This window comes from Vipera ursinii (genome assembly GCF_947247035.1).
Source record: "Vipera ursinii genome assembly, chromosome: 2".
Taxonomy (NCBI): Eukaryota; Metazoa; Chordata; class Lepidosauria; order Squamata; family Viperidae; genus Vipera; species Vipera ursinii.
The window spans coordinates 63,775,375-63,796,190 of record NC_139513.1 but is presented as its reverse complement, the minus strand read 5'-3'; the positions used below and the strand labels follow the sequence as shown (position 1 = coordinate 63,796,190).

General features: G+C 38.0%; 1 protein-coding gene across 1 annotated transcript in view; it reads left to right on the top strand.

Moving 5' to 3' along the window:
• Positions 1 to 4,052: 4,052 nt before the first annotated feature.
• SLC6A11 (solute carrier family 6 member 11) overlaps positions 4,053 to 20,816 on the top strand; it is a gene marked incomplete at both ends in the record, with an annotated part of 116,245 nt that continues 99,481 nt past the window's right edge. The window contains 4 exons of the mRNA XM_083356874.1: positions 4,053 to 4,272; positions 12,047 to 12,181; positions 13,184 to 13,324; positions 18,239 to 18,329. Coding sequence (XP_083213000.1) covers positions 4,053 to 4,272; positions 12,047 to 12,181; positions 13,184 to 13,324; positions 18,239 to 18,329 — 587 coding nt within the window. The remainder of the gene's footprint in view (positions 4,273 to 12,046; positions 12,182 to 13,183; positions 13,325 to 18,238; positions 18,330 to 20,816) is intronic.

The window sequence follows — 20,816 nt, the reverse complement described above, 5'->3', positions numbered from 1 at the left end:
GGTTAACAATATTTATTTTCAATTAAGGCAGCATTCTTATGCACAACAATCTAGGAATCAATCTATTGATTAAAATAAGATTTCTGAGAAAGCATACTAGAACCTGTCCTGATCTGAACTCATTGAAGCAACTCTCAAGAACATCCCTCAAGTAACATAACATTAGTGCTTAGACACTTCAGATATAAAATATATCAGTAATATTATAGGATCAACAATAGTTTCTTAACATTATTTTTGATATTCATGTGTTTTAACTAATCACATACCCAAACCCATATTATTTAACACAGTTACCATATCACATATTTCTAACAAACACATGGTTGTAGCTGTGAAAATAAAATCAGGTTGTGAGTACTGAAAGATGTCACACATTATATTCTTAAGTGTACATCTAAGATATTCTTGGTACATTTAAATGTAAAGCACCAATCTGATAAAGTTTTCAGGTATATTTATATTTATTATATTTTTATACTGCCCTTCTCCCGAAGGACTCAGGGCAGTGTACAGGGCAATAAATATAAAAACAGAATACAAAAGTTAAAAAACGATTAAATATAATGCCCAAGTTTAAAACAGTAATTAAAAAAATATTAAAACCCCAGCCCTAACCCATCAAACCAGGTCAGATTGCTCAAATAAATACGTTTTAGATCGCGCCGGAAGGAACGAAGGTTGGGGGCCATCCGGAGCTCAACCGGCAAGCGGTTCCACAGGTCTGGCGCGCCCACAGAGAACGCCCTCCCCCTGGGGGCCACCAATCGACATTCTTTGATCGGAGGCACCCTGAGGAGGCCCTCTCTGTGGGAGCGCACTGGACGGAGGGAAGTTGACGCCGGCCGCAGGTGTTGCCGTAGGTAATCCGGACCCATGCCATGTAGGGCTTTGTAAGTCATTACCAACACCTTGAATCTTACCCGGAGGACAACCGGCAGCCAATGCAGCTTGCGGAGCAAAGGTGTAACATGGGAGTATCAGGAGACTCCCAGCACAACTCGCGCGGCTGCATTCTGCACCAGTTGGAGCCTCCGAGTGGACTTCAAGGGCAGCCCCATGTAGAGAGCATTACAGTAGTCTAGACGAGAGGTCACGAGCGCATGAGTGACTGTACGCAAGGCATCCCGGTCCAGATAGGGTCGCAACTGGTGCACCAGGCGAACCTGGGCAAAGGCTCCCCTAGTCACAGCTCCAATATGCTCTTCTAAAGAGAGCTGTGAGTCTAGAAGGACCCCCAAGTTGCGTGCCCTATCTACGGGGGGTAATAGCTCACCCCCCCATGGCAAGAGATGGAATAATCAGAATTTCCTGGGATGCCGGCACGAACAGCCACTCAGTCTTGTCAGGGTTGAGCCGAAGCCTGTTCCGCCCCATCCAGACCTGGACCACCTCCAGGCAATGGGACATCACATCAAGGGCATCACTGGGGTGGTTTGGGGTCGAAATAAAAAGCTGGGTATCATCAGCTGGTCCCTCGCTGTTTCCAGATGGCCTTGTGGAGCTAAGATTGAATGTGTTTCAGCATAGATGGCCACCACATTGGCTCCCGGCTGGCCTGGGCTGGGGCCAAGGCAGCGGGGCTGTTCCGTCACTATTTCCAGGATGGCTTCACGAAACCACTTTGTGGGGCAGATCCGGCCCCCGGGCCTTGTGTTTGACATGTCTGCTCTACAAGTATCATCTATATATCTATTTCTGTAGAGAAAGGTAGGACGTGCTCTCTTCTTCTTTTTCAGTCTCTTAAGTTGGCTGGCTATAAATCTGGCTATAAATCCTCTCAGTCTTCTGGTCACCAGATTTAATCTCCTGCCTTCTTCCTGGTCCTTAAGGGCCTTCCAACACATAATATTAAGCACTCAAATCATTTGATACAATACGTTTTTGATTTAAGCTGTGTTTTTTTTTATTTGAAGGTAATGCAGTGGGTTAGATAAGGATGAATTAAAAAATAAACACATACATAGCAATATCTTTCTCTTGATCCAAGTTTGGAGAAGGAACAGCAATCCTTCAACTAGATTGCTTTCTTCAACATTTTCTCTGAGGACTTTGGTGCTTTGCAAGGTGGCAAAGAAAGAGGTGTAGTCAAGGGAAGAACGTTGCTGCTCCTACTTTCTCTCTCCCTTTGTCCCTTGGAGACCTGGCTTGATTATGTGCCATTTTAACTCCTAGTGAACTCATAGATTTTCTCCATGATGAGCTCTCCCTAACCGGGTCTTTTAGAACTCTCAGCACGCTGCACTGAGGGCCGTCATGACTGAGTCCATCTACTTGCTGCTGGTCCCTTACAGTCTGCTTATATGCAGGGCTCATTTATCCCAAGCCAGCCTGAGGGCTGATTTACACCTAATTCACACATGATCCAGCCTGGCAGAAAGAAAGAGTAGGTGTAGGTTCCATGTCTACTCTAGGGCTTCCTTTAGTTTCCTCCTTTCCTTATGAGTTATCTGTCAAACCCAGCTCTTCTCAAAGCTAAAGAGCTCGCCTGAGTTGCTGAGCAAGAGAACAGGAGAACACCTGGAAAGGTTGCCAAAAAAGAGGAGAAGAAGACTCATGGAATCCTCTGGGGCTCCTGCCACCACTGCCGTCTCCCGAGGAGAGGGCCGGGGAAATCCGTCTGTGGAGATTCTCAGTCGTCCAGGTCACAGTTATGCCAAAGATGCTTTTTCCGTGAGGCAACTGGACTTTCCTTGTTAAGAAAGAAAGTCCAGCTGCCTCAGGAAAAATGGGAAGGGAAAATCTGCTCCGCCGGGCAGGATTTGGGTCACAGTGGGAAGGGGAGAAATGTCTTCTCTTCTCAAGCCACATCCTAAGTATTTCCCAGAGGGGAAGCTGACTAAGCAGGGCAAAAGTGCCGCTCCTCCTCTGGTTCTAGCTAACCTCCGACCCAGGTGCCAGAGGCGCTACCCAGTCCAGAAGAACGAAAGCCCAGAGAGCGGGGTGGGGGAGCGGAATTCGGGCTTTACCTCTCTGCTCCCGACTACAAGGCGAACTGGAGGCGAGAGGCTGCGCTGTTCACTCCTTGACCGCCTTTGCTCGGCCGCCCTCCTCTCAAATAAATGCGGCTGCCTCCCACCGCCCGTGCTCCCAACGTGCGCGCTCAGCCTCACGGGCGCGGGTAGGTAGGCAGATTCCCCCTCAAGGTAGGTAGGGGAGGAGCCCCCCCCCATAGTTTACGAGGAGGTGGAACAGAGGCGAGGAGCGGGGCGGAGGAAAGGCGGGAGACTTGCTGTGTGGGGTGGGGTGGGGTGGAGAGGATGGGGGTGGGTGCCCGTTTCCTCCGCATAGGCTGAGCAGTCCAAAATCCCTTTCGGAGGTGCGGCGTGGCCGGAGCGCAGCAGCTTTTTGCAGGCGGGCAGCAACAGCGCGCCGAGAGAAGGCAAAGCCGTCCCTGCCTATCACGAGCCTTTCCCTCGCCGCTGGTTGCCGCCTCCGCCGCGGGCGCCTGCCTCAGCTCACCTCGCCTCGCCTGCTCTCTTTCCTCCCTCCCTCCCTGCCTTGCCTGCCTGCCTGCCTCCCTGCCCAGGCGTCAGTGCCACAGGACGGCCAGGGCCGCTGAAAGGTCTGGCGGACGGCAGCCGCAGAACCAGCCCCGACCTCTTCTTCCTTCTGCCAAGAGCGCGGCCGGCAGTCCTGGGTGAGTAGCGCTCAGGGGAAGAATCTGGCCTTCTCCACCCTGCTTAGTCTGGAAAGGAACGGGGGACGGCAGAGTCAGGTCGGGCAGATTTGGAAAGCCGGGTTCCTGGTTAAGGAAGAAACGTTACGGGGTGAGGGGGTGGGGGGGGTGGGTGGGGGAGAAAAACAGGTAGGGCTTCCCCGCTTCGGTCTTCACTTCTCCCAACTCAAGTCGCCCCAAGCCCATCAGCAGGTGTCTGATCTGGCGAAGTTGCCCGGAGCATCTTCTGCACTTTTTTGGTCCTTCTGTGTAGAATGCGAAGCAGACGGTTTGTGGTCAAAGTGGAAAGCGGTACTGAAGCATCCCTGCCGTCTTTACAGTGCTCCCCTTTCCCTCCTTTCTTTCCCTTCTTCTCCAGGCTGGAGAGGGAGTCATGACAGCTGAAAAGGCTATCCCTATAATTAATGGCAAACCCGAAGATGCTCAGGATCCTGAAGCCTCCAGCACCAATTTGGTCCACAGCAACGATAAGAAGGTGCACGAAAGAGGCCATTGGAACAATAAAGTTGAATTTGTGCTATCTGTGGCAGGGGAAATTATTGGGTTGGGGAACGTGTGGCGATTCCCATATCTCTGCTACAAAAATGGAGGAGGTAAGATGGCATCCTGTCCAAGTGCACAGCTTGCATGTGCTTTGCCCACCTGCTAAAACACTGAATTTGCTTAATGTGAGGGAAAGGAAGGCTTATCATGGTAGGTTAATATTTAGGCAACAGGAGGCTACCAAGCAATAGAGTGGAATTTAAGAGAGTTAGATATACAAACAGGGGAAAGAAAAGGGCAGGTTGATAATAGGTGGATTGGCTTTCTGTAGTTATACTTATGCTTTTGTGATCCTTTGAAAGTGGATAATTAGTATTTTACTACACAGAAAGATGATCAATTTTTAAGTAAAATATTTTCCTCTTGTCGTTGGAGACGAAAGTCTGAAAAGAATTTGTTCTAGTAGAAGAGTGAGCCCTTCCTTCATCAGCTTGTAATTAATCCCACACAGCAGCTTCATCAACTCCATGTTGAACAAGGACCATATGTAAAAAAATGAAAAGGGTATATGTGTCAATCATGTTTCCATAATATGCATGTTTATAAACATGACAAGAATAAATCTAATAAAGTAAAATCTTTAAACATTTCCAAAACAAATTTAGATTTTTTTTTAAACAGGGAACTTTAGCTCAAATTAGCATTTATTTTTGGACTTGAAATTTTATTTCTGCAAGTTATAGCTGCAGGTGAATATAGAGTTTGCTTGATGTGACACTCACAGTGCAATGCTAAGAGTTCGCTTTAGAACCAAAACCCTAATAGGTCCTTGTAAGAAATCTGTTCTGGATAGCAAATTTTATTGTTACCTGCTTTCAATAAATCCCAAATTTAGAATGATCAACAGAACAGCTAGATTTTATCGTAAGCAAAGGTGGACTTCCAGAAACCAAAGAGTTGCTCCTAAAGCCATTTCAGAGTTTCAAGCTTTAGACAACTCAAACAGATTTTCCTTCAAGCATTTTAAAAAAGAAAAGTTGCACATAGGGGAGAAAAACAGAAAACATGTTTTGTGATTAACATTTCTACTTTTCAGTCAGGTGAGAACTTTAGCACAGTTATCCTTTTAGTTAAAATGCTTTTAAGAGGAATGGAGAAGAAATGTATCAAGTTGATGACATCCAAGCCAAAAACACAAAGCTTCAATCTGTTCTTTCTCTAAATAAATAAAATCCCTATGTTTGCCTCTCACCTTAACATTCTACAGGTTAATTTCATAGGATCTTTTAAAATAAGAAGCTATTTTATACCAACTCACAGACTTGAAACACTTCTCTTGTACAAAATTCATCTGTCTGAAATGGTTTCAGATTTAGATTTAAAAGAAGACCTGCCAATTGCGTTCAATTTAGAGGAAATGGTTGTTATTCATTTTCTGATGCAAATTAATAAGAGGCTTATGAACACGTAGATTGGTTTTGGACCCAAAGCTAAGCAGGTTGTATTAAAAGCTTTCTGAAGAGTTTTAAAAAGAATCAAAACATGCTTCGTTTGGCAAACTGTATAGTTTTCTTTACCAAGGGCTAGTGTTAGTAACATTGATTTTCTTAGTTTTCCTTCACAATCAATTAGTCTTCTTTAAATTCAGGTACTTAGATTTTTCCTGGATTATTAGGTATAATAGTATGCAGAGCTATAAACATTAATTACGATTCTATGTAGAATTAATTGTAATTTGTAGTCATGCTGTCTAAAAGGAAATAATGTTTTGGTTATGTTGACATTCATCATAAGTTGAATGGTCTAATCTTGTTTTGCTTATTGAAGATAGAGGACAAGTTACTTTTCAGAATCTCTTGGGAGTTATCACTTTTTTTAAAAGAAAATAAATATTTACATGTCATTTCCTTGTTTTATTTTGTCTTATGGATGTTGTTTGAAAGCAAGTCCGAAGCTTTATTAGTATGTATTACTGACTCTGAATTTTGGCAAGCATGATAAATTATGTGGTCACGACATGACACTGTTTGTGGAAGATTAGATGGAAGACTTTAAAGTGAGCTATAACCAAGGAAAGGATCTAAGTTTACAAAATGTAATATTTTTTGGTGTTTGGTATTGTGAGCCATACTCCAAATAATATAATGCAAGAGTAAAATGTCAATATAATCTAAATATCATCTGCACAAGGTCTATTAATAAATTCCATCATCACACTGGGAATAGGGTAACTGAAAAGAGATTATGCTGTAGATATTTACTATCAAGTTTGAAAAAGAAAGGATGGCAGGCATTGAAAAACTAATTACAAGGAAAGAAAAAAAGTAAACTCAGTACTAATGAAATTATTTTGTAAAAGTTATCAGTTTCAGTAGCTTCAAGAAAACATAAAAACTAGAAGTCTCTTTTTAAAATATTTGCTTGCTAATTGTTACACGAGAAACTGTAATATTTTTATTTCAGCTTTTCTAAGTGATTTTATATATAATTTTTGGCAAATTTATTCCATGATATTTTGTTTTGTAGTGATAGCTTTGTAGTGATAAAGGATTTTATTTGAAGCATGTCAGTTTATTGCCCAATAATATATTTTCCATTAGATCTTTCATTTCTTCATCTTTTTTGGTCTTAAGTATAGAATTGACCCTTTAATGCACCATCCTGCAACCCATTCAGTGGGTTTTATAATAATGCTTGACTGTTTTCAAAGAACATTTTTCCATGCCATGTTGAATTGGTTGTGGTAAAACAGATTGTAGCCATCCCCAACTTTAACAAAGACCATGCTAGCTGGGAATTCTGGGAATTGAGGTCCACCATATTTGGATGGTTTCTAGATCTGGATGTTAGCTATGGAAATCAAGAGGAATAGCTCAAATTATGGTAAAATACTCATACGTCCAAAATTTGTGGGGCTAAAATAATTTGTCTGGGTACTTCTTCTTCATTGTTGTTTTTCTGCTGATAATGTTGACCAGCAATTTATGTTGTTTCTGAAGTGAGAAGTATCAACATGTATTTGGCCTGTTGCCTTTGCTATTTTTTTTAACAAAGCATAGTGTGTAGGTGTGTTTGCTTTTCTATGTTGCCTTCTGTTGCTTCATAGTGGCAGAAAATCAAGATGAAGTGAGACTTTCAGTTTAATTGTTCTTATTGATGACTGCTAGTCTATTCTTCATTCTTGTAAGGACCTACCTCAGCTAACCACCCAAGAAAGCAGAACTCTTGAAACAGGCATTGTCTCAAAAGGAAACTTTTATTAGGGGTTAGTGACAGTAGGGAAGTCAAGGCGAGATCTGGAGAAAATCCCACTTAAACGGTATGGTTAAACCAGCAATATTCCTCCTCCCACCAGAATCATAAAGTCTATTTGAAATCCAGCCAATCCACAGGTGGCACGATGTGCGGGTAACTGGCACAGTTGGCGCGCATCTCAAGGTCTTGTCTGGTTTCGTTTCTCTGTAACCGTCTCCCTGATAAGGGAGACACATTCCTTTCTCAAGTGGATAGAGGCAGGAGAGGAAAGGTAGAAAGTGAAAGTTATCCCAAGCAAAAGTGAATATCCCCACCCTCCCCCCAGCAGAATGGCAGGCCCCAAAACAAGAGTGCAAAAGTATATACGCAAGGAAAATAATAAGGATTTGGGGAACTGACAATTCTTTTATTTTATGATGCAGAAACTAGGCAAATCATTTTTATCTTACATGGCTAACCCTTTTATATTAGTTGACCAACCATATTTCCCTTATTTTCCAGTTTAGTTGTATCAGTAAAATAAATATAAGTGTATAGTGAAAGCAAATATACTCTGTTTGACTTATTAAACTTTGTACTCTATTCAGTTAAATATATTTAGACATATATTTATTAGAACTGTATTGTTTGGTTCAGAGTAGCAATAAATTACTCAATGTCTTTGCTATTGTTTAAATCAGGGAAATAATTCACTTGGAATATTTTATTAAGGAAACTCCAGTGAACCAAATGTCTTCATTGATTAAAGGCTGCATTTGCATTTTCTTCTTATAAGGCTTTGTGCTAGAATGAAGAATCTAATTCATTTTTACTAGTTCAGTATATATTATAGCATTCTTTTTCAACATGGTGAAGGCTCATGAAGCAATATACAAGTACTTAAGGTAATGATATAATGTGAAACATTATTTTTGATACGAAGTCCAGTTTGAGTATCAAGTAAATCAACAGATTGTTGCGTATTGGTACAACAGACTGTCAATGTGAGTAATAGATTGAGTGTTTAAAGGAACTATATAACCAAATTTAACCTGATTGACATTGTTTGGATATGTTGAAATCTGACTTCTAAACCACCCATTTCCTATTTGTTTTCTATTTTGTATCAGAGCTCCCCAACTTGTGTCAAATGTATTGGCTTGTGATGACCATAATTTTCAGACAGCACCACATCTGGCAAGATGCCAGGTTGAAATATTAATTTTATTGATTAAGTGATTTAATTTGCTCAGATTTCTGTCCTGTCAGAAATCAGAAAGGTGAACATTTCCTACCTGTTTACAGTAAAGATGTTAAAAAAATAACACCACAAGGAAATTATAATCAGTACTCTGCTCACTACATCACAAAAAATGCACCCACATCTCAGGAGTACTGCAACAATTCATCCCACCTATGAAGTAGCCCCAAATCACTAGATCTTCAACACTTTTCAGAAATATAGCATGGAAGGAAAAGTCATTAAAATGAGGAAAGGTTTTAATCCCTGAAAAGGGTCAACCATAATGGCCCTCAAAAATGACGTTCCTTCTGCAGAGTAATTCTTAATGTGTCATTTCTCCCTGTCAAAATTGGATGAGTAGGCTTTTATCCACTATAGATCATCTCTAAGATACTGAAAGTCTAAGCATATTGGGCTTTAAAAGTAGCATCTGACACCTTAAATTGTATCCTGAAGCAATCTGGCAAACAATGGACTTTCCACAGCATAGATTTCACATGGGGAAACTTAGGAGCATTCATAACAAAATAGACTGTTATATATTGAAACAACTGAAGCTTCAGTGGCAACTTTCATGTAAAATGGATTCCAATAAACTAATCATGAATTGATAAAGACTGTCAGTGAAGCCTCCCATTGCAGAAATAGTTACAAGTGGCGCCCAAGTGGAAACTGCACAAAAGTGCTATTGGCTAAAGCAAGGGTTTTCAAACTTGGCCCTTTTATGACTTGTGGACTACAACTCCCAGAATTCCTCAGCCAGGCATGCTGGCTGAGGAATTGTGGGAGTTGAAGTCCACAAGTCATAAAAGGGCCAAGTTTGAAGACCCCTGGGGTTAAGGCATGGGTCTTCAAACTCGGCCCTTTTATGACTCATGGACTTCAACTCCCAGAATTCCTCAGTCAGGCACACTGGCTGAGGAATTCTGGGAGTTGAAGTCCATGAGTCATAAAAGGGCCGAGTTTGAAGACCCCTGGGCTAAAGGCTCTACCTGCATTTTATGGGTTAGCTCGTTTCCATTATTTCAAGAAATCTTGTATTTATCTTTTTTGTTTTCAGTATTTGTTACATTTTTTTTACAATAGTAATGAATAAATTCTGAAATCTAAAATAGGATTATGTTAGCCTTGCAAGGTAATCTGGACAAATATGTCTATCTTTATTGTACAGTTACATCAAAAGAACCTTGCAAGGCTGAAAGTATTTCTCCCCTCTTTTCCTTTTACTGTCTGGAATATTAAGGGAGTCCTTCCTAAAATGCTCTCCACAACCATGCTTTCAACTTTGTGTATCATCCAGTGAGGAATTGGGCAGTCTTAGAAAACCAATAATCAAAAAAATATATTTAGAAAACTTGGAATAGCATGCATTAGTATATATTCAAAATATATTCTCTAAAACAAAACTAAAAATGAAAGGAATGTGCAAAATAAAATAAAAATGCTATTACTGAACAGTTAAGATTATGCAGTTGAGCCAAATGTTCTGTATTGCTGTGAACTAGTAATTTTAATGTAATTATCTATGATAACATTATTAATAAAACTTACATAGGTATAAATATATGAAGCTGACGTCAGTTAATTTAATTTAATTTTTAATTTTAATTCCATTTATATCCCGCCCTTCTCCGAAGACTCAGGGCGGCTTACAAGCTTAGCAGTAGCCTTCATTCTATGTATATGCCTGCTTATTAGGGCTTTCACACACATCCCAAGCGGCATTATTACAAAGTCAGCTTATTGCCCCCAACAATCTGGGTCCTCAGATTGTTGGGGAACCAACTCAGTTTTTCAGAGATAAACTTCTCTAAAAGTTTTACTTTTCTATTACTCTACTTAAAAATTGACCAATTACTAATACTAAGAGCATTTGAATCTATGGTGCTTTTTCCATTATAATGAAGCATACTTTCAAATATTGCACTTTTTCTGTAGAATTTTTAAAAATAATATTTTTGTTTTTTCAATGTAATGTATGTACTGTGGCATGCCACAGATAGAAGAGTATCTAAGCATGTTTACTAATTAGTTTGAAAGCGCTAAAATACTGTATAGTTTAACTGGGAAAATACATAACTATTAAAAATATGCATAACATATGTTGGGTTAACTATATATTTATATACTCAGTTTTCTATGCAGACTGTGTCTGGTAATTTCATTTATTTTTAGCAAGTTATAAGAACTTAAGAAAACACAGTTAAATTTTATTTTAATGGAATAATGGAGAAAAAAGTGTCCATTACTGAGGAAATCCTAAGAATGAGCAATGATTCATGTCCTTCACAAGAGGACATAATCATACATTGATGCATTGCTTTTGACAATTTATGTCATTTGATTAATGATAAAAATCAGAGTGATAAAATTGTCTAATGCTCATGACATCCATTGGACTAAGTTCCAGGGAAGCAAAATTTCATAATACATTCTTCTGCTACTAATGAGCAGAAATCAGTTATGGACTATACCTATCATATTATAATCATTAATATCTGCTTTCTACATTTTAGTGTAAGTAGGATCAATTGCAATAAACGCTCTATAAATTCACTACATAGAAGTTATTTTAAGTTCATTCTAAAAGCATGTATAGTACACGCTCCATTCCATTGTCAAGTTATATTTAAAACAGGATTTTTATGTATATTTACAATTAAGATATATCAGTTTTAGTTCTGTATGAGAATGAATTGCAGGCACTTCAGATTGATGTTTGAGTAGATTTAAATAGGATTTGCTTGTAGAGATTATAACTGGTGTTATTTATTGCATAATCAAGAAGTTTTCTAATGGATACATTACAGCTTCATTAAGTCATGATATTAAAAAATCTTCCATACCTTACTTTTGTAAGTTCATCAGATTTAATTAATACCTTGCTGATTGACTTAATTTTATAATGTGAAATCATATCTGTTGAGCACATATCCTCGGCATTCTGCACTGATATTTGGAAATATCTTTCCAACATGAAAAGTTATATATATATATATATATATATATATATATATATATATATATATATATATGTATGTATGTATGTATGTATGTATGTATGTATGTATGTATATGTATATGTATATGTATATGTATATGTATATGTATATGTATATGTATGTATATATGTATATATATATATATATATATATATATATATATATATATATATATATATATGTGTGTGTGTGTGTGTCTGTGTGTGTGTGTGTGTGTGTGTGTTACATAGGATATTATACAAACTTTAACTAAAATTATAATACTTAATTTTTAATTGAAAGCCAGATCTTGTATGTATGACTAGTAGTCTTGTGCAATGATTGCATACATGAAATTAAATGTCTAATTTTATCTTTCTAAAGAATAAGGTCTCATTAATAATATCTATTCACTGTTTGATTTAGGTGCGTTCCTTATACCCTATGTCATTTTCTTCATTTTCTGTGGAATACCAGTGTTTTTCTTGGAAACTGCTTTGGGGCAGTATACTAGTGAAGGAGGAATTACATGCTGGAGAAAAGTTTGCCCATTGTTTGAAGGTATAAATCATATTCATTTTTCCTTGGTATAAGTTTTCAAGTATTTTTTTTTGGTGTACACACAGAAGCACCTTTATGACTATCAAAAATATTTTACAGGTAGTCTGAATTTTCAGCATTCAAAAGAGAAAGAACACTTCAAATATTGTTGCCCTTAAAGACAACCAAATATATAGTAGTCACCTAATTTCCTTTGAATGCACAATGATCTCCATGAATGTTCTTTGTGTTTACTCATATCATCTGAGTAATAAAAAATATAGCATAGAATCTGAGATGTAAATTTAGAGATCACATTTGGACAATGAACTTGTTTCTTGGAAAAGTCATTTTCTCAGTTTTCTAACCTATTTGCAGCATGGAAAGTTGAAATATTTGCTTGCCTTACAAATGAATGTTAGCCTAAGATCCCATGCCAAACCTTAAAATGACTTGGAAAAAGTGATCATTTAAAGATTGATTTATTGTATTCTTAATTTGGAATGTGTCTATTTGCTAAATAGAAAAGGAACTAAAAACTCTTTCCTGGGTCCTTTAATCCAGCGTTTTCCAACCTTAGGAACTTGAAGATGCGTGGACTTCAACTCCCAGAATTCCCCAGCCAGCATAGCTGGCTGGGGAATTCTGGGAGTTGAAGTCCACGCATCTTCAAGTTCCTAAGGTTGGAAAACGCTGCTTTAATCAACCTAATTTCCAATGCAGGTTTATTTTGGGGCGTTATTCTTCTCAGCTCCTGTCTTTATTCCCAGTCTAGCCTGTAGCTTTGGGATTTCCTGATGGTCTCCTATCCAAATACTAATTAGTTTCCTGCTTGCTTTTTTTCAGGGTCAGCTAAGCTTTGTCTTTAAGATAGCTAATTCTTCTACTGTACATAATACATTTAGACTGGGGGAATGTGTTTTAGAAACTAGAGTGTATCAAGTATGCATTGAGACTGTTATCTAAATTCATGCTTTTGCTTTCATTTATAGGTAAAAAAAAGTATCTTTCCATGTTTTTCAGGAATTGGATATGCCACCCAGGTTATTGAAGCACATTTGAATGTTTACTATATCATCATTTTAGCATGGGCTATTTTTTATCTATTTAACTGCTTCACAATGGAGCTTCCCTGGGCAAGCTGTGGTCATGAGTGGAACACAGGTACTAGCAAAAAAGTGTGATAATGTAAATAATAGTAATATTTATAATTAAATAGATGTATATGTCATCCAATTCCCAACTTTTATTTCCATAAAAACACTGAAAAAACAGTGACATAGGTAATCATACCAAACAGTTGTTTTATGAAATTTACAAACAGTATATAAACTAAATGTAGATACTGTTAATGTTCATTTGTGATGAAACAGTATGTTGTATTGTTCTTTTACCGCTTAAACATTGAGTTTTGAAGATTAAAAGGCTTATTGATACATAATATCTCCGAATTTTATTCATTTAACACATCTTCCAAATCTTTGTGAACATCTTAAATTCTGAAAACAACAACAACAACTCTAAAGCAGTCCTTACATATGATAATAATTCAACAATACCTTTAAATTATTAAAGAACAACACCTGCCTATCCCAGATCCTGGGAAAGGACTCAGTTGGTGGTCAAAAAGGCCAAATCCAGTCTAAACATCTGGCTGATTCTGCAACCAAACTTGTATGCTGCATTCTCAATAACTCTAGTCTACATGGTACATGTATTCATTTTTAAATACATTATTCTGATCATTACACTAAATCAGGGGTCTTCAAACTTGGCCCTTTTATGACTTGTGGACTTCAACTCCCAGAATTCCTCAGCCAGGATGTCTGGCTGAGGAATTATGAGAGTTGAAGTCCACAAGTCATAAAGGGGCCAAGTTTGAAGACCCCTACACTAAATGAACACTGCATTAAGCACGAAGCCCAGACAAGAACATTTTTTCTTTTAGAATCAACATTAATTCTTTGTTGTTGTTGTTAGTTGCGAAGTCGTGTCTGACCCATCGCTACCCCATGGATAACATTCCTCCAGGCCTTTCTGTCCTCTACCATCTTCTGGAGTCCATTTAAGCTCACACCTACTGCTTCAGTGACTCCATCCAGCCACCTCATTCTCTGTCGTCCCCTTCTTCTATTGCCCTCAATCTTTCCCAGCATTAGGCTCTTCTCCAGTGAGTCCTTTCTTCTCATTAAGTGGCTAAAGTATTTGAGTTTCAACTTCAGGATCTGACCTTCTAAAGAGCAGTCAGGGTTGATCTCCTCTAGGACTGACCGGTTTGATCGCCTTGCAGTCCAAGGGACTCACAGAAATCTTCTCCAGCACCTCAATTCTTTGGTGCTCAGCCTTTCTTATTGTCCAACTTCCACAGCCATACATTGCAACTGGGAAAACTATAGCCTTGACTATACACACTTTTCTTGACAGGGTGATGTCTCTGCTTTTTAGTGTGCTGTCTAGATTTGCCATTGCTTTCCTCCCCAGGAGCAAGCGTCTTTTAATTTCTTGGCTACAGTCCCCATCTGCGGTGATCTTGGAGTCCAGGAAAATAAAATCTGTCACTACCTCCATTTCTTCCCATTTATTTGCCAGGAATTGAGAGGGCTGAATGCCATGATCTTGGTTTTCTTAATGTTGAGTTTCAACCCAACTTTTGCACTCTCCTTCTTCACTCACAACAAGAGGCTCATTATTTCCTCTTCACTTTCTGCCGTTAGAGTGGTATCATCTGCATATCTTAGGTTGTTGATATTTCTCCCGGCAATCTTAATTCCAACTTTTGATTCATCTAGCCCTGCCTTTCTCAGGGTGTGCCCTGCATATAAGTTAAACAGGCAGGGTGATAGTATACAGCTTTGCTGGACTCCTTTCTCAATTTTGAACCAATCAGTGGTTCTGTGTCCAGTTCTCATTGTTTCTTCTTGACCCGCATATAGGTTTCTCAAGAGACAAATAAGATGGTCTGGTACTCCCATCTCTTTAAGAACTTGCCACTGTTTGTTGTGATGCATACAGTCAAATGCTTTAGCATAGTCAATAAAGCAGAAGTAGATGTTTTTCTGGAACTCCCTAGCTTTCTCCATGATCCAGCGTATGTTGGCAATTTTATCTCTAGTTCCTCTGCCTATTTGAAATCTTGCCTGTACTTCTGGGAGTTCTCAGTCCACATACTGCTGGAGTCTAGCTTGTAGGATTTTAAGCATAACTTTACTAGCATGTGAAATGAGTGCAATGGTGCAATAGTTTGAACATTCTTTTGGCACTGCCTTTCTCTGGAATTGGAATGTAAACTGATCTTTTCCAATCCTGTGGCCACTGATGAGTTTTCCAAATTTGCTGGCAAATTGAGTGTAGCACTTTTACTGCATAGTCTTTTAAGATTTTGAATAACTCAGCTGGAATACTGTCACCTCCACTAGCTTTGTTGTTGCTTAGCTTCCCTAAGGCCCATTTCACTTCACATTCTAGGATGTCTGGCTCGAGGTCAGTGAACACCTCCTCATGGTTATCAGGGATGTTAAGCTCATTCTTGTATAGTTCTTCTGTGTAATTTTGCCACCTCTTCTTAATCTCCTCTGCCTCTGTTAGGTCCCTGCCATTTTGGTCCTTTATCATGCCCATTTTTGCATGAAATGTTCCCTTCATCTCTCCAATTTTCTTGAAGAGATCTCTGGTCCTCCCTATTCTATTGTTTTCTTCCATTTCTTTGCACTGTTAATTTAAGAAGGCATTCTTATCTCTTCTAGCTATTCTCTGGAATTCTGCATTCAATAGTGTGTATCTTTCTTTCTCTCCCTTGCCTTTCACTTCCCTCCTGTCCTCAGCTATTTGCTATTATTTTTTCTTAATAAGATATTATTGCTGAAGAATCTTCTGAGATTGTTGATCTTTATTTTCTCTGTGTGTGTCTGTGTAGGCTATCAGGACTTCCTAGAATTGCTGGGAGCAGATACAGATAGATAGACAGACAGATGATAAGAGAGACAGACAGACACAGATACTGGACAGACAAGATAGATAGATAGATAGATAGATAGATAGATAGATAGATAGATAGATAGATAGATAGATAGACAGACAGACAGACAGACAGACAGACAGACAGACAGACAGACAGATAGATATAATAGTGGCCAAAATTATGGAAATGTTTTAGAAAAAGTGTACAGTAGAAATGCCACCTTTGGTTAAGTTTCCACCAGTTTTTCTTCTAATTTCTTTATAACTGTAGCCTTGTTCACTTAATAATACTATTTTACATCGCTTTCTGGGCAACCAGTCAACTCTTTGCACCATAACTTTAATTTTATTATGTTTTACAAGCCCACTAAATGAAAGAACACAAAAAAACATAACCAACTTGGTAGTGGTCACATAACACACTGACAAATGTCCTCCTCTCAGCTTCAATACATGACATCAATAACTGAATCCTACTGTGATCTGATTGGCTCATTGCCAAAACAAGATGACATGTTGTTGTTGTTAGCTGTGAAGTTGTGTCCGACACATCGCAACCCTATGGACAACGTTCCTCCAGGCCTTCCTGTCCTCTACCATCTTCATCTCCATTTAAGCTCACGCCTACTGCTTCAGTGACTCCATCCAGCCACCTCATTCTCTGTCGTCCCCTTCTTCTCTTGCCCTCAATCTTTCCCAGCATTAGGCTCTTCTCCAGTGAGTCCTTCCTTCTCATTAGGTGGCCAAAGTATTTGAGTTTTAGCTTCAGGATCTGGCCTTCTAAAGAGCAGTCAGGGTTGATCTCCTCTAGGACTGACACCTTATTGGCTCTCTAAATACTCATGCTCATTGGCTACAATCAGATGAAGGAAAGCTACCTGATATCAACCTAAGCAAGTTGTGCTTCCTTTTTCTGGTTATTTGGCTATAACTTTTCATAGAATATGGTACAGATAATTAAACAAACTTCGTTGTATTACATTCTTGATTAAATTATCTTTCCATTGATATATAATTTTATGGTGTACACCAAAAACAAAAGTGGTGTTATTAGCCATCAAACCTCAAAAATACACTTTTCCCAAAAGATTTCCACAATTTTGGCCACTACTGTAGATGATAGAGAGACAGACAGACACAGATACTGGACAGCCTAGATAGATAGATAGATAGATAGATAGATAGATAGATAGATAGATAGATAGATAGATAGATAGATAGATAGATGATAGATATAATTACTATGCCTCTTTGCTTCTGTAAGAAACAATACACCCTCCTTGACCAAACTTGATTTCTCTTATCATTTACATCTCACTTCAGATAGTCTTTTAAAAAATTATTATTATTTTCAGAGTTAAAGTACTAACTTCATCATAGTTGCAATCTAACAAAATTACAAATGGTATTTATCCTACATTATATTTATGTTGATTAATTATATTATTTTAATTAATTTAAAATTGTTTAAATCGGAGTGGAATAGCAGAGAATTTTGAAAAAGCAACATGAAATTAAAATGTATTTCATCTCATCTCTGTAACAATTTAATTTTATTAAAAACTGGAATTTTCTATCACCATTATTGTATTATTAAATAGCTTTGGGGTTTTGATCAGCTCTATAGTGTTCAACTAAATCCGTTTTAATGGACTTCAGTAATTTTTGGCAAATATTTCAGAAATCTTATCTAATATTGTATAATATCCAGCTAGAAAATGTATCAATTCATCTATGAAGAAAAGTTTTGATTTCTTTCCCCAATTTCTGGAACACCAGATTTACCAATATGACTATGGTACTTTCTCCCTTAACAGATTAAAGCTTTTAGCTTGCTGCTTATAGCAGATGATTCTTGAGCCAGTAATATGCATTGGGAATTAAATTGTAATTACTTGAATTGCAAAGCATTTAATTCCTTAATTGTCACTTGCAAAGTCTGTTTCTATTCTTAGAAATTTTTAGTCTTACATTTCCATTGGACAAAGAGAAAATATGGAAAGAATAGGATAATAGGAATTAATTACTAAAGCAGGTGAAAGAACCTTTTTTTGAAAACTTTACCTCCATAAATAAAAAAATTAAGACAAATGTTATATAATATTTTTTGTTCTATTATAGAACGTTGTGTGGAATTTCAGAAACTTAATATGAGTAATTTCACTCAACAATATTTGCAGAATGCTACTTCTCCAGTCATGGAATTTTGGGAGTAAGTATTAATACAATTTTATTTTAATTGTATTGAAAAGAAACAAATAAAAATAAATAAATATCAGTTTCTGCCAATGGAAGAATTTTAGGTGAAAGTGGCTTTCATGTATTCACCCAGTTAAATTAAGACAATTTTCCTCTGATAATATGAACTAAATAATAATCACTGTTCCTCCTAGTGCTATTATCTAATAATATTAACAATTTTAATAATAGTTACCATAAGCTAAATCTCAGAGTTTCGTTTCAAAATTCTATGTGAAAACACTTTCCAACATTACATAATAGTGCCAGATACAAATTTAATCCCAGTCAGTTGTTACCCACATGATTTTGTCTTCAGTTCAGAAGCTAGATAGAGAGAACAACAAGAAATTTGGTGTTGTAGGCTATACTAGGATGTTAAATATGTCCTGGAACAGGGGTCCCTAACCCCCGGTCCGTGGACGAACATCAGTCCGCAGCATGCCAACAAACAAGCAAAAGCCCCATCCATGGGATGCAGATAGTATGCATCCCTGGTACCCATAAGGTTGAGGGCTGCTGTCCTGGAAGATGGCAAAAGCAAACTACTTTAACAGTATTGCCAAGAAAATGTCATAATTGTGTTCATGTAGGAACACACTGAAGAGAAAAATAGAATCTCAGATAAGAAATAAAACACTTGAATACATGTACTGTATATAACTTTAATATTTTTGGAGACAATTATTTTGAATGAGACAGCAATTAGCTCTTTACCAGTGATAAAAAGGTAAAGGTAAAAGTTCCCCCGCACATGCGTGCTAGTTGTTTCCAACTCTAGGGGCCGGTGCTCATCTCTGTTTCAAAGCCAAAGAGCCAGAGCTTGTCCGAGGATGTGGCCGGCATGACTAAATGCCAAAGGTGCATGGAATGCTGTTACCTTCCCACCGTAGCGGTCCCTATTTTTCTGCTTGCATTTTTATGTGCTTTCGAACTGCTAGGTTGGCAGAAGCTGGGATGAGTAACAGGCGCTCACTCTATTATGCGGCACTCGGGATTCGACCCGCCAAACTGCCGACCATCTGATTGACAAGCTCAGCATCCTAACCCACTGAGCCACCATGTCCCTTTACCAGTGATAGTGATAGTCAATGGTTTCCTTTGACTGAGTAAGCTGAAAGTTTGCATATAGGTTTATTTATATCACTATGGCTTTTCTTCTGGTAATATTTATAACCAAAGACATTGTTAGTTATTCTGAGATATATACTGCAGGTATACCAATGTTTGAACAAACACATCACATTTGTGCTTTATTTTTAAAAGATAAAATCTATTTTCAGTTAAAATCTTTTCATGCTGTGGTCATCCTTCTAAGCACCATAAGGTATATTGCAGCTTTCCCTCTGACATCAGAGTATGCCTGTCCCTTCTCTCAGGTACAATGGAGTGCAGGAGGAACAGGAATACGCCAGGGGAGATGGTGAATTTGCAGGGTACATAATCTGCTAAAACACAGATATAGACATATCTCCTGTCTTATACGTTGTATTACTCTTTTCAACCTACTGAATCAAGTCACAGAGATTTGTGGTAAGAAAAGGTAAAGGGAAAAATAGCATAAGATGTCATTATCCTGATGGCCCAAGCTCTCATTTATTCCCATAGCAGTAATAATGATTACTATGTTAGGGGCTTAATTAAATACTGTACAACTGATAGTACATCCAGTATGTTTATCATAGCCTTCCCGACTGACATGTTTAGACTGTTCTGCCAGTCTCATCAGAAGCAAGATTTACATTAGTTACTATTTACATGTTTCATTAGTTTAAATGGGACTTAAACACTATAGCTAGTTTTAAGTGGACTCATCTAATAATTTGTGCTGCATTATTGATATTATGGTCAAGTGTTATCTGAGTTAATACCACCCAGGCAGGGCGCCCAATTCTTGAATCTCAGTGCAGAAGTTTCATTGCCTATCCATTTATACATGCCATATTCGTTTTGAAGATACAAGGGTAGAAAAGAATGAGAAAACAGAGAGGCTGGCGTGCAGGGGAAGCTTTAGTTAGTTCATTATTTTAATTTTATCTTAAAGTAGTTAGAAAGGATAGGCTCTTGTTATACCTTAGGTAACTGTTTGAAAATAAATTGTATAATGTTATTAATTTTAAAAGTATTTCCTATCTTTTTGCATTGAGCTCTCCCAGAATGCAAACAGACTAGCCCTATAAATTGAAATTATGACATATGGGCACACAAATAGTTTCACATGAAGCAACAAAGTTGTGATGTGTTTTACACTGCTCGGCACAAATCTTGTGAAATTAGCATGGGATGAATTTTTGGAGACTCTCATTTCTCTCATTTCTTGTTATCTATGGATATTGCTTCACTTTATTAATTGTAAAGCTGCAATATTAGTACTTCAACAATTAGTACCTACATGCAACTAGCCTTTAACAGAGCCTTTTTGATAGGTTAGAAGCTTTGTTCCATTTAGTTTCGATTTAGT